Source organism: Falco cherrug, chromosome 1 (genome assembly GCF_023634085.1).
Source record: "Falco cherrug isolate bFalChe1 chromosome 1, bFalChe1.pri, whole genome shotgun sequence".
Lineage (NCBI taxonomy): Eukaryota > Metazoa > Chordata > Aves > Falconiformes > Falconidae > Falco > Falco cherrug.
Window position 1 is genome coordinate 111991064 of NC_073697.1, and position 12587 is coordinate 112003650.

General features: G+C 43.6%; 2 protein-coding genes across 6 annotated transcripts in view; both read right to left on the reverse strand.

Moving 5' to 3' along the window:
- The window catches only part of SYNRG (synergin gamma), a 43488-nt gene extending 40368 nt beyond the window's left edge, over window positions 1–3120 (reverse strand). For all 5 annotated transcript variants that reach the window (XM_055720530.1, XM_055720522.1, XM_055720514.1 and 2 more), the window contains exon 1: window positions 3006–3120. In XM_055720530.1, coding sequence (XP_055576505.1) covers window positions 3006–3079 — 74 coding nt within the window. In that variant the 5' untranslated portion in view covers window positions 3080–3120. The remainder of the gene's footprint in view (window positions 1–3005) is intronic.
- Window positions 3121–4088: 968 nt separating this feature from the next.
- On the reverse strand, window positions 4089–12587 carry DDX52 (DExD-box helicase 52). Its single transcript, XM_055698200.1, has 15 exons — window positions 12469–12587; window positions 12048–12285; window positions 11579–11709; window positions 11189–11374; window positions 10768–10911; window positions 10005–10116; window positions 9624–9696; window positions 9270–9473; window positions 8831–8921; window positions 8163–8285; window positions 7808–7958; window positions 7369–7444; window positions 6558–6629; window positions 5814–5906; window positions 4089–5277 (listed from the first exon to the last, which is right to left on the reverse strand). The coding sequence occupies exons 1-15, from the start codon at window positions 12553–12555 to the stop codon at window positions 5199–5201; spliced, it is 1860 nt and encodes a 619-aa protein (XP_055554175.1). The 5' UTR covers window positions 12556–12587; the 3' UTR covers window positions 4089–5198.

A 12587-nucleotide genomic window follows, 5' to 3' on the forward strand; every position in this document is an offset into this window, starting at 1 on the left:
CTGTCGTAAGCCAGATCTGCAAGTGCAGCAATGTTAGGCATCACAAAAATACACCATTCTTAGTTTAGTTAGAATGACGAAATACTAGAAGTTATCTTTGAAAAGCTCACAAGTATGGAAAAGTGTTTCTAGCTTCCAGTTTTGTCTTCTTGTTGGGGAATCCAGTCAACAAGAATTCTTCCAAATCAGCAAATGTAACATAGACTGAACAAGCATAGCAAGGTACCACTTCTTGTGGGAAGCAAATAAAGGCAAGACTATTAAATATTTATCCCTTTCTACAGAGCTCCTGATTTATTTATAAGTTTCTGTTGAAAAAAACCTCCACAATCAACAAAAAAACCTGCAGCTAATTACAGGGCACTGGAAGAAGAGCTAGTTAAAAGTAGCAAAGCAAGCTCCTGCAGCACAGTACTCCGTACGCGCAGCTCGGATTCATCACAGACCTCACTCAAAGATTTGGCTGTGCAATTGCCAACAGCAGCCACACATGCACATACATAAACCCCAGCAACAGGAACTTTATTTCTAAACTACCTTTTGGAGATGCAAAAGAAACGCAGCTAATTAAAGCTGCTGATTTTCATCGCTGAGAAAGCAACCAAAAGCACAGTCAGTTGTGAGATTAACTGAAGCACTACAGAAAGCCATTGAACTTGGTAACTGTATCATGATAGAAGCAACATCAGAAGTAACTTTCTTTTAAAGAAAACATTTCAATTCCAGTTATCTCAAAATAACACTAACAGAATTATGAAGAATAAACAGACAAAGTAAGAAGTCTTTTTCTTTTTTTTTTTTTTTTTTTAAAGATGGGCACTACTTGGAGGCTAAAAGAACATTTATAGCTAGCTGACTGTGCTCTACAATGACCAAATGCACTTTCTAGACAATGGAAACTTTAATGATGCTTAAAATATATAGATTAGCTGACTATTATCAAACATGCTATTTTAATATAGTTTCGTCTTCCTTGTTATTTCCATAATGCTTTAAATGCACCTGCAGACATTTCTGTTGTTAGTAGCAGAAGCACTTTACCACCTAGCTTCATGCAACAAGCCCTAATATTTTGGGTAGAGCAGTAAGAAAGTGTAGTATATGTGATATGCTGCACAAATAAAATAAATATAAGGAAAACAAAGCAGAACCCTTAAAGTAGTAACATAAATCTGTAAATTCCTCTAAGTATTTTAAATATGGAGCTTAAAAAAACCCCAACAAGCAACCAACAGCTTCAGTCAAAATGCAAGATCATGGGGAGAAACAACTCCTTTGCTGTACTCATACTTCACTATAAAGGCTCCAAACTACACATTTTCCCACCTAGAAATGGATTTTAACACCTTAACTCCCAGTCAGTGCAACTCTGTCACACAACATAGACCGTGATAGAATTTTTAAATGGCTGAAATCCACAAAAATTGAAGTGAAAAATAAAGCAGAGAACCCACACAGATACAGAGAATGGAACTTTTTCCTCTACCTCTGGACTTCATTCTCAAAGAAATCAAAATACTAACCATAGGAAACAATGACTTTTTAATCCTTTTATTTTTTCAAAACCTACAGTCCACTAACAACATATTTGTTGCTTTCCTTTTAAATTGTTGAGCAGGCAGCGTTGCTCAAAGATGTTGGACAGTTTATCCAGCCCCTTGCCAGAATTGTTTCAGATTTACAGACACAGGAAAACACAAAGATTGCCTCCCATCCTTTCCACAGCATGCACAGGCAGACATACACGCTTCAGCTTTTCTCTTTTTTCTCTTCCCAAGTATTCCAGACCCCTTGGCTGCCTCTAATCCAGTGCAGAGATTGACCTGGCTCAGAGGGCTGCTGGGGACACCCTGGACCCGCACCTTGCAGGTGACAATCACCCCGGTGCAGACCTGCCATCCTCACGTTCCCAATAACACTGCCAAGATATCAGGCTTCAGATAGCCAGGACAACTCAATGAACTTATACATCAAATGCAAAATCTACCCAGCCTCCCTCGAAGTAGGGCAACAGATAAACAGCATGCCAGAGCCTACATTAAAAAATAAATAAATTACTAAGTCTTCAAAGGTAGGAAAATACAGCTTCCCAGCCTTCCCAAAAACACGACAACATGTTCACGTGTTTCTCTATCACCGTTTCTTTCTCCTGACACCATTCCTTAGTTCTCCCTCTCTGATGAAGTGCCCTTTGTGGGACGGAGGGGAAAACTCCCCCCAGCAGCAGCAGGCGGGGGCAGAGGCTCCGGCCACAAACCTGCCGGGTGGTGCTAAGCAACGTTTATCGCTGCCGGCACCAGCGGCACCCAAGCAGGACTGGCAAAATCCTGGAATTCTGCCCCAATACCTGAGATTGCGGCTGCTGAGCAGTGGGTTACAACTGCCCGACACCGCGGCCACAGGCCTGGACAAGCATCAGGGTGAGGTGGGCTCCCAAAATGTGAATAAATCTCAGCAAACGGTGGAGCCACCAGAGCTGCGTTGCCCACACCCTGCCTGGGACCCCCACACCCCACCCAGGACCCCATATATTGCTCCTGGGACCCACATACTCCACCCAGGACCCCACACACTCATCCTAGGACCCCCACGCTCCACCCGGGACCCCACATATTTCTCCTGGGACCACCACACCCCACCAGGACAACAGACACCACTCCCAGGATCCCCGCACTCCACCTTCGATCCCCACAGATCAACCAGGACCCCACGTACCCCTCCTGCCCCGCCCCCCCCCCCAGCCCTCCTGGGCCCTGACCCCTCTGTCCCCACATCCCACTTACACCCTGAGCCCCCACCCCACGAGTCTCCCCCTTACCTCTGTCTCCTCATCGCCCACCAGCTACCCCCATCTCTGCCCCCCTCCGTATCCCCCTCAGTCCCCTCACACCCCCAACCTCTACCGTACCCGCCCTCCTCTCCGCAGCCCCCCCCACCTCCGCCGCCTCGCCCCTCACCCTGCGGCCCCACCGCCCCCCGGCCCCGCTCCCACCGCCACCACCGACCTGGCAGCCCCCTCTCCGCCGCCGCCCGCCGCCCCGCCGGGGCCCCCCGCGCCGGGTCCCGGCCGCATCGCCATCTTCCCGCTCCGGCCCCGGCTGTCAGCTGAGCGGCGGCGGCTTCCGGGGCCGGGCCCAGCCACGGCCCGCCCACGGCCCGGCCCCGCGGCCCCGCTGAGCCGGCCCGGCCCCACGGCCCCTCAGTCCCGCAGTCCCACGGCGCCGGCCCTGCCCTACGGCCCCTCAGTCCCGCTGCCTCACGGCCCGGCCCGGCCACGCGGCCCTTCAGTCCCGCCACCCCACGGCCCCTCAGCGAGGGGGCCAAGGCGGGAAAATGCAGGCGGGCAGCGGGGGCCTGAGAGGTGGAGAGGGGCCCTGCCTTCTCCTCAAGGAAGGCTTTTAAAATCGAGGCTGGATACCGTTAAAAGCTTCAGGCACTGAAACAAACCTCTCCCGTGAAAAAGTGCCGAAAAAAGCGCCAAGGGGACAGGGAAATACAGCAAGCCCTGCAAATATTACTTTTTTACCTGGTAATTTTGCCAAAAACCTCTCAGAAGTATTATAAAATAAGCGCTGCTGCTGAGGCGCAGTGTGATGAAGGAGGCCGGTACAGAGCCATGCAGAAGCAGCACCTCTCTCTCGACGAGGCCAGGCACAGCTTGGACAAAGCGTGGAAGTTCTGGAGTTGTCCCTTACCCACAGAAAAGGGGCACTGGGGTGGGACAGCATCACAGCCCTTCACGGGGGAGTAAATCCCGAGAAAAGCCACTGCTTCAACAGCTGATTGGTGTCAGAAACATAAAAATCAAACCCAGCCCAAGAGAAAAAGCTAAATTAAATGTAAACTCTCATTTTAAAACTATATTCCTCAGAACTGTGGCTCTGCCTCTCAGAATTAGAATTGCACCCTGCAATGAGACAGGGATGCTCACGATCCACAGCCATTTTTCCCACCACAACTACTAGAATAAGCACATCTACTCTCTGTGTTAGCAGTACCTTTAAAGGTAAATATTGGCAATGCCTCCCTCAAACTGTTACACGTATTCCACCTTGTATCTACCATCAATCTCACAGCAGACAACTTGGTATTTATCAGAATATACAACTTATCTTTATTAAACTATCCAGGTAAATTTGTTCATAGATGTCAAAATGAAGACATTATTTCCTATATAACCCAAATAGAAGATGCAATTCTGCCAACAGAAGAATTCCACTTTGGTCTAGCTCAGGAATAAGCAAAACAGGACGCAGAGAGTCATCAGCAGTTTCTCACCAAACATCACCGTTGTCAGCTGGGCAAAGCAGTTACCAGTGCTCAGCTGCACACGACCGACACACCTGGGGATCCATTTCCAAACTGGATCAAGCATGGCAAAGCAAGAGGACAATCCTGCACAGGAACGCTTGCTTAAAGAAGGATTAGACTTGCAAAGGAGAAGTTGTTCCTGCATTACCAGAATTCTAACACAACCCCAGTGAGCTGAGGACACACTTAGCAGAATAGGAGGTAGAAAATGTGTGGAGGCTGACCTCTTTTGCCTAACAGACTAAGGAATAATGCTGCAGACTTATTTCAAAGCTGCATAGAGAGGCAGGTCTCTATTACAATCTTTTATGACCTTGTTTATTCTGCTTTAAGGCTTAAATATGAAACAGTAACAAAATTACTGGAGTTTACAGACAGAAAGTATTAGTTATTTCAAAATGACTTTACATAAGAAAAAAACATGAGGAGCAAGGCTTTACGTTCACATGCAATACAAGTAGGTTTGGTGGGTTTTTTTCAGTGTCCAGAGAAACCCGACAGCTGCGTTTACCAAGCCTGACACTAAGCTTTGTTTGGTTTCTGCCACTGAATCTTCTGGAAGTCTGACAAACATATTAGGGCGATCTGAACACAGAACTGACGGTACTTCCAAGGTGTAATACAGAACTGCGTGAGAGTAACACAAACAGATGCTATTTTTGAACTATTCAGAAACACAAGGCATTTACTGCAAGAGCACACTCTTCAGCTTCTGCAAGAAGCATTCAGGAACCTTCTACTGGTATTTCCTCAGTAGAGACTTTCTTATTTATAAAACATCCATCCTCACCCAGAAGGAAACACAAGGAATGTTTGTCTCCCTTCACCATCGCTGCTATCTCCATTCGGACACAGGTGTCACCCCCAGCTCATGAGTAGTCTATCATTCAGCTTTTTGAAACAGTCTGCAATTTACTGCCATTTTTATCTTCTTTCTTTTTTTCCTTATTTTCCTTTGTAGTTTTCCTACAAGAAACACATTGGAGACCAAAACTCCTGAATCATATATGAAGCATACAGCAATTACACAGACATATGTGTTGTTTTATACCCTATCAGTGCAGCTGAACATAAATCCTTCAGTAGCAACACTCCAAAGCATAGGGTGAGGGTGTTGTTTATGATCCCGCAAGCTCTAGCCATTACAACTTAAGATCTGCTTCTCTTATTAATACTCCATGTGTTAAAATCAAAGCCAGCCCTTTGCTAGAAGAGCTGCAGATAGGTTCTGTCAAATGGAGAGCTTGTCTGAAGTCTGGCTTTAAGGCCAGTAGTTTAAACTGAGCTTGCTATCACCTGATACATGGCACCATGTAAGGCAAACTGATGGCATTAATCCCATGTCCACTAGACAGATATTAACATTAAAATTTCACTATCACTAAAATCATTAAGACTGGGTGGTCCATCCACGTAAGTTATCAGTTCTTTTGGAGGCAGCCTGATGGGCCTTTTCTGGACAAACAGCATCTCTTACCTCCTCCTGAGAAAAACCTACTTACGTTTTTCTTTTGGCTTTTTTTAAGAAACACTGTGGGGTGGTACAAATGGATTCTCTTGCCAATGGTTTCTTAATGAACTTCTTCTTTTGTTTGCTGAGAATGACATTTAGTGAAGAATTAAATTATTTCAAAGGGCAAAAATTAATATCCAAAGCAAATAAAACAGGTAATGAAAATCTTTACTGGATGTTAGGGATTTATGGGTCTGAGTATGTTTTCAGTGTTATGTCAAGGTTAGTTCAGCCACATTGTCTCCCAAGATATTAAAACAAATTTAATACATAAGTCTAATCATATATATATATATAAAGGATTTCTAGTTTTAGAAACTGTTAGAAAGTTATGAAAAAGCATGAAAATAAGTACTAATTAAAAACCTATTTATCTATATGTATACACCCCACACCAGTTTTTCTAAATGCAACACAAAAGAATAAAGGACTTCCCTTCATTTATCAAAAGCCCAACTCATGAGGATGGGCCTAGCAAGTCTAAAGCAGATTTCAGGGAACTCACAGAAAAATAGTTAACTCCAGCAAAACCATTAAGTCAAGAATTCTTTCTGTTTCCATTTTTGTCTGGGTAAAAAACTGCCACCCCCACCCTGTCTAAAATTCCTTTTGCAGCTAAACTGAAATTACATTGTAAACAACTAGATCTTTTGTAAACCTTAGACCCCTACAGAACCACTCATGCGGGCTTTTAAAATGGAAAACAAACTGGTAATCTATCAGATGAACGTACCTTTGCAGTCTGGGAAGGTGTTTTATGTAATCTGGCACAGGACAGCCAGCTCGCTGAATAACATTGGCTATACTGGAAAGGAGAAGAGAGAAGAGATCAATTCTGGCAGCGAGTGCTGGGACAAGAGATATGCATCTGCAGAAAACAGCAATACTGGACCACTGGCTGTTTTGTTATTGGTTTTTGGGGTTCTGTTGTGATTTTTTTAAAGCAAGAAATAAAGACACAAAAGTGAGTTCAAAGTAAGGTGAGGAAGAAACAAAAAGTCATAAAAGGCTTAAATGAAACTAAGAATTCCGTGTGGATGAACAAATTGAAACTCTAGGTGAGTACAGTCTTCAAGGAGATGAAGAAAAAGCAGTAAGGCAAAACAGAGTCCTACCAAGTTATTCTGGACACAAAGAAGTTAAAGAACTGGATTAGAAACCCTAGAGCACAGCATGAGGCAGTCATGCCTTCTACACAACTAATGACTTGGGAAAACCAGAACAAGAGCAAAGTTAATTGTAAAGACTGTTTAAGCTGCCCTTTAGCAAGGTTCAAGTCAGAATAACAGAGTTTCACTGAAAGGTGCTACCAAGTAAATCATCGCATTGTGATTACTGACACCTGAAAAGAAGTGAATGACACCTGAAAAGAAGTGAAAGGATGCTAGTTTCTCTCTGGCTGCACCAGTGAAAAGTTTCAAAAAGAAACCTTAAAATTCAATACTGTGCCTACAAGGTGTGTGGTACCAGTCACACCCACGCAGTTCAGCAGTACACTGTACAAAACAAAAAAATATTTTTGCTATATCATGCTTCCAATTTACCTCCGTAATAAAGGTTTATCATCTTCTGTAAAGAATGTGACTGCTTTTCCCGTGTGCCCTGCTCTTCCAGTACGACCTGTCAAACACAAATTTTGCAGGGAAGAGATTTTACTTTATCTCCCTTTATTTTTTCCTTTTCACAGCCCCAGCCTTCTGATGTGTGTTCAAATTAAGTATACTAAGCCGCCGATTCTTAAAGAGTGTTGCTATTGAATGAAAGCACAGGTATGTCTCTGAAGCATCTAAATATTAAAGGTTCATAGACTGCAGTTTTACTGAAAATTGAGCCCAGATATAAACTGGACAAAGCAATGTAGAAGCTGGTGCTGCAGCAAGAGAGTAGGCTTTGTTCCAGGATTTTTTTGTTCATGCACAACAGCATCTACATCAAAGATCTAGGAAGTAAGAAAAAGGACATAATTTGTGAACACTCACTCACCTATCCTGTGGATGTATTCCACCGCACTTGTTGGCAAATCATAATTAATGACCATATTCACTCCTTTGAAGTCAATCCCTCTAGCTAGTAAGGCTGAGCAGATAAGCACCCAGATCTTCCCAGCTCTGAAACTCTGTACTATATTATCTCTCTAGGAAAAGGAAAGAAACATACTTGGAAACAGCCTAATTAACAATCTGAGAAAGGAGGCGAACTTGTTTTCTGAAAATTGTCACAATGTTAATAAAGCTAAACCTCTTAACAAAAACCTGCATTAATTTGCTGTCAGTTACCTGAAGTTACATTCCAACATTCTTGCTTTTACCTTTCTTGAAAGGAAATTACACCCTCCTACCTGCTGCTGTGTTTTGTCCGCATGGATGACATCCACATTGATGCCTTCGTAAATAAGTTCATGGAAAAGTTCTTTAGCCCTCTCAATAGACTGTACAAAAACAAGGACTGGAGGAGCAAAACCCTGCAAAAAGAATAAGCTTCTGTAAGGTTCAGGCCCTCTTCCTACCATTATTGGTTGCAGTCACTAAGCTACCAAAAGAGACTTAACCAGCTCCAATATTTTACATCTCAGAGGATGTTTTCTTGTTAGTTTTTTGACTTTTTTTTTTTTTTTACTAGCCAAATCTTTGGGAGTCAGAACTAAGCAAGTTCATCTTCATTGCCTTTGATGGAATGGTTCCTGACTTAAGCATCAGGCTGCATTTTAATGCACTGATTTCCATCTCACACCACCAACAATGTGAAGAACCTATTCACACTGCCAAATAAAATTAAACAGACTGCTAACACAAACTGCTCCTAAGCAAAGCTCAAATATATAACCAAGAATGTGGAACACTCCATTTTCACAGGTAGGGTAGTTACTCTTCCTCTTGCATAGCAGATTTGGACAATGGTTTAATCTGTGTCACAGAGAAGTCTCTGACCTAGGAAACTGCAAGTCCCTGACAGAACACACAGCTCAGTTCAGCCGTAAGCAGAACGTGCTCAGTCTCTCCAAAATACCTTTTTAACAAGGTCTCGCATTGCTGTTAGTTTTCCTGTCTCAGATCCAACAAACACCAGCTCTTGTTCTACTGTTTCCGCTGCAGAGTTTCTGAAACCAGAAATCCAAGAGAAGCATGCTACCATTTGTGGTTTTTTATAAAAAGCATAAAATATTACCTGGCGAATGAGAAATACTCCACAAACTTACTTCACAAGTACACACTCCTAAGATTAATGATTATTTGATGATAAAGTAACAGGCAAAAAAACCCAACACTTTCCCCAATATGTGAGAAAGATCTATATGCCTACACACATTTTTTCCAGAGACAAACAACCTGCAATACTAACACCAACAACAGACATTACACCAAGCGGACTGATGATGTAAGGAAAACAACTAATTTGCCCATGAAAGGAAAAATACGAGTGAGTCACAATACAACTGCACACCTACCTTGCTCCAACGGACACCAGAACAACACTGTCAAGGCTGAGTTTACACCATTCCTCTACATCATGTGCAAAGGTTGCGCTGAACAAGGCTCTTCTCACCAGGTGGGACGTGCATGCCAGGAAGATGGAGGCTAGCTGGTCTCGGAACCCCGACTTTCCATCTTCAAACAGTTTGTCTGACTCATCCACCACCAGCCACTCCACACTAGGAACAGAGAGGTTTTCTTTTCAGTAAGAGACACTTACGGAGAACGCAGAAGTTTAACAGACCATTCACAGATGCAAGGCCTAAGCACACATCCGCTTTTCAGTGGCAAAGCTAGTAGCAAAGCCAGATTTGATAGGCTTTCAGTACCTGGTCAAGTCTATTGCTGGAGGATCTTGTTTCAGCAAATAAATGAGTCTGTTTGGAGTAGTGACTAGTATGTCTATAGAAAGGGAAAAAGAAAAGAAGAAAAAGCAAAACATCGAAAAAGACCAAAAAAAATAAACTGGACTCACGGAGACCTGAGAAACACAAGTTCCGATCCAATTAGCCAGAGGTACAACTTAACAAGGCCCACTCTCAGGCTCACTTCCTATTTCTTCCATGCCAGCTACTGTTTTTAGTGTTGAGCAATAGATTGCACATCTTGAGTGGTATTAACCAACCTCTTTAAAACCACACAGGCCAGAAAAGAAAGGTCAGTGACATTTTTTAAATTTTTAGAAGCACTTCAGCAGTTTAAACAATTACCAAATTTTTTAGAAGACTTGGGCCCAAATTTCTTTGCTGCTTCAGCTGCCTTGTGGATCATATGTATCCTGAAGCCTGTCCCCTCAGCCAACTTCACCAGCTCCCGATGTGTCTGAAAAGGTAGCAACAGAGATTAAATTCTCAAACTGAGCTGATTAGCTTTTCTAACCAGAAAAAACCTGCAGATAATCCTGAAGATACAGCTTCAAACACCACCCCAATTTCAGTGTTAAGAGAAAGCTGTCTAGTTTTCTTAGCATAATAAAATCCATCTTTCTAACGTATTATTCACCAGAAAGTCCTCACAGGTCTGACTACCATATTTTGACTCTAATGATGTAGCTCCCATAAGCCTCCTGTCCCATTTGACTAAAAACAGAACTCTGCCCAGAGTTGTAATTTTTTTATTTCAGTTTAGTAACAAAGCTTCAATATTAAGTTACTCATTGAAATTCTGTGTTTGGGACAAACAGATAAATCTCCTGTAGCAATTTCCAATATGAAAGCAGGTATTAAGAGTGCCCAAGCACTGGGCAGTTTTAAAATATGGTCAAAGAATCCTGAGTCTCTAACCTAATCATTTAGATTAGACTGAGATACTAGATACATAGCTATTTCATAGAAGACAAGACTTAAAAGAAATGTTTAAATTAGTTTTTTCTGATATCTGATGGTCATAAAAGAAAAAAAAAAAAACCCACTGATTCAGAGTGAAAACTTTGAAGTACATCAACATGACAGACCGTTTCCCTTCAACACACACCTGGCTAGCAAGTTCTCGGGTAGGCGATATGATCAGAGCTCTGAATCCTTTGTTCCGAGGTTGTTTCAGATGTGTTAAAAGAGGAATACAGAATGCCAGTGTTTTTCCAGACCCAGTAGGAGCTGAAGCTAGAAGTTCCCGACCCTGTAAGAAAAACAAGGGCATTATTTTACTATGAAAAACACCCAAAACAAACAACAAAAAAAATCACATTTACGTAAATATTAATGCTACAAACTAACCCAAAATACATTAGTAGAAGCAGAGATCAAGAGTATTGTAATGGGTCAGTTCTGAACTGTGATGCAGTTGATGTACCTCTAAAGCTGTGCAACTAACCACTGCCATGACCCTGAAAGGAAGACTGCTCTCCAAATTTTGCCACACTCCCTATAATGAAACGCAGTACCAGAAAACTTACATGAAGCATGACGGGAATAGCCTGCATCTGGATTGGTGTTGGGACACGGTAGCCAGCAGCTTGGATATTCTCCATGATTTTAGGGTGGACTTTATATTCTTTCTGAAGCTGATCAAATGTTGCAATCGGGTCAGGAAGATCTGTTCCCTGAACATTAATCTTGTGTTGATTTCTGAAGCGGTTTATCTAAAAGGCAAAAGAAAAACGACAAACTCTTTCTTTCTTCAACAGCATAAAGCCAAACATGTATGGATTCATCTTCTGATTATTTGCCCCATATTCAGTCACTCTCCTCCTAAGAGAAATTACCACACGTGAACCTCAATTTTCAGACAAAATACCCATAGAAACCAAGTAACCTGTCGCTACATTAGAATTCCGTGGTCCCACCTTTTCTCTTCTCAAGCGTTCCAGTTTCTCTGCAGTAGGTTTTCTGTCTTTTGCAACTTCGAATTTTGCTTCCAAAGAGGACATCCACTTTATTCCATTACTTTCTGACAACTCTGGTATTGATGTTGCTTCTGGAAGTTTAAAAAAAAATTGCAATTTCCATTAGTAAAATCCAGGCAAAAGGTATTTAATAAAAAGGACATGTCAAAGCCTTTTTTTTCTCTCATTCTCGCTAAAGTTAACGAAAACTCCAGAAGGCTGGCAACCACACCTCCATGCCTTCATGCTCAATCTTGGCCCAATTATTGTATCAGCTCAGACACAGGCCAGCCAAAGATCTCTTTAGCCTCTTTTTTTTTCTGGTAAAATTACCTACAAAACCCGCAGGTTTAAAGAACTGAAACAAACAAGCATTAACTTGATAAGGCTATTCTGCCAGGGACGCATGTACATATACATACACGCATACCTCGTGCCTTTTTCTTTTTTCTTTTCCCTCCACCGCTTTCCGCAGCTCTTTTTCTCTTTCCTGCCATCTCTCCATAGTTTTTCCCGGCTTCATCCTGCGGCTGTTCTCCACTCTTTACCTCCTCTTCAGCCCCTGTGAGCCCCCAGCTCTCCACGACAGACCCCAGAGCGGCTCCCTCCTTGCGCCCGAAGAAGTCGAGGCTCTCCAACGAGACGCTGCAGCCGCTCCCCTTTATCACCTGGGGCAGAGAGCAGGGAAAACGGTGAGCCGCCCCGGCCAGGCCCAGCGCCCCCCCGGACCGCTGCCACAGGGCTGCAGGCAGGCCCGGGGCCCCGCTGCGAGGAAGGAGCGGGCCCGGGAACCAGCATCGCGCCGGGAGGGGACCCGGGCCCGTCCCAGCCTCCCCCCGGCGGCGCCGCACCCCGAATCTCCGCGCATCGAGCCCGAAGCGCCGCACGTCAAAGCGGGCACCAGCACCCAACCGCCGAAACAACTCCTGCGCCTCCATGCCGCTGCACGCCCGGCGCTCCCCGCGGCGCC

Excerpts from the sequence above, each read along its gene's own strand:
- DDX52 (XM_055698200.1), bottom strand. The coding sequence starts at position 12,555 with ATGGAGGCGCAGGAGTTGTTTCGGCGGTTGGGTGCTGGTGCCCGCTTT. Across the intron at positions 9,697-10,004 it reads CAAGTCTTCTAAAAAATTTG|ACATACTAGTCACTACTCCA; the intron begins GTAATTGTTTAA and ends CCCTTTCTATAG. Across the intron at positions 9,474-9,623 it reads CCAGCAATAGACTTGACCAG|TGTGGAGTGGCTGGTGGTGG; the intron begins GTACTGAAAGCC and ends CTCTGTTCCTAG.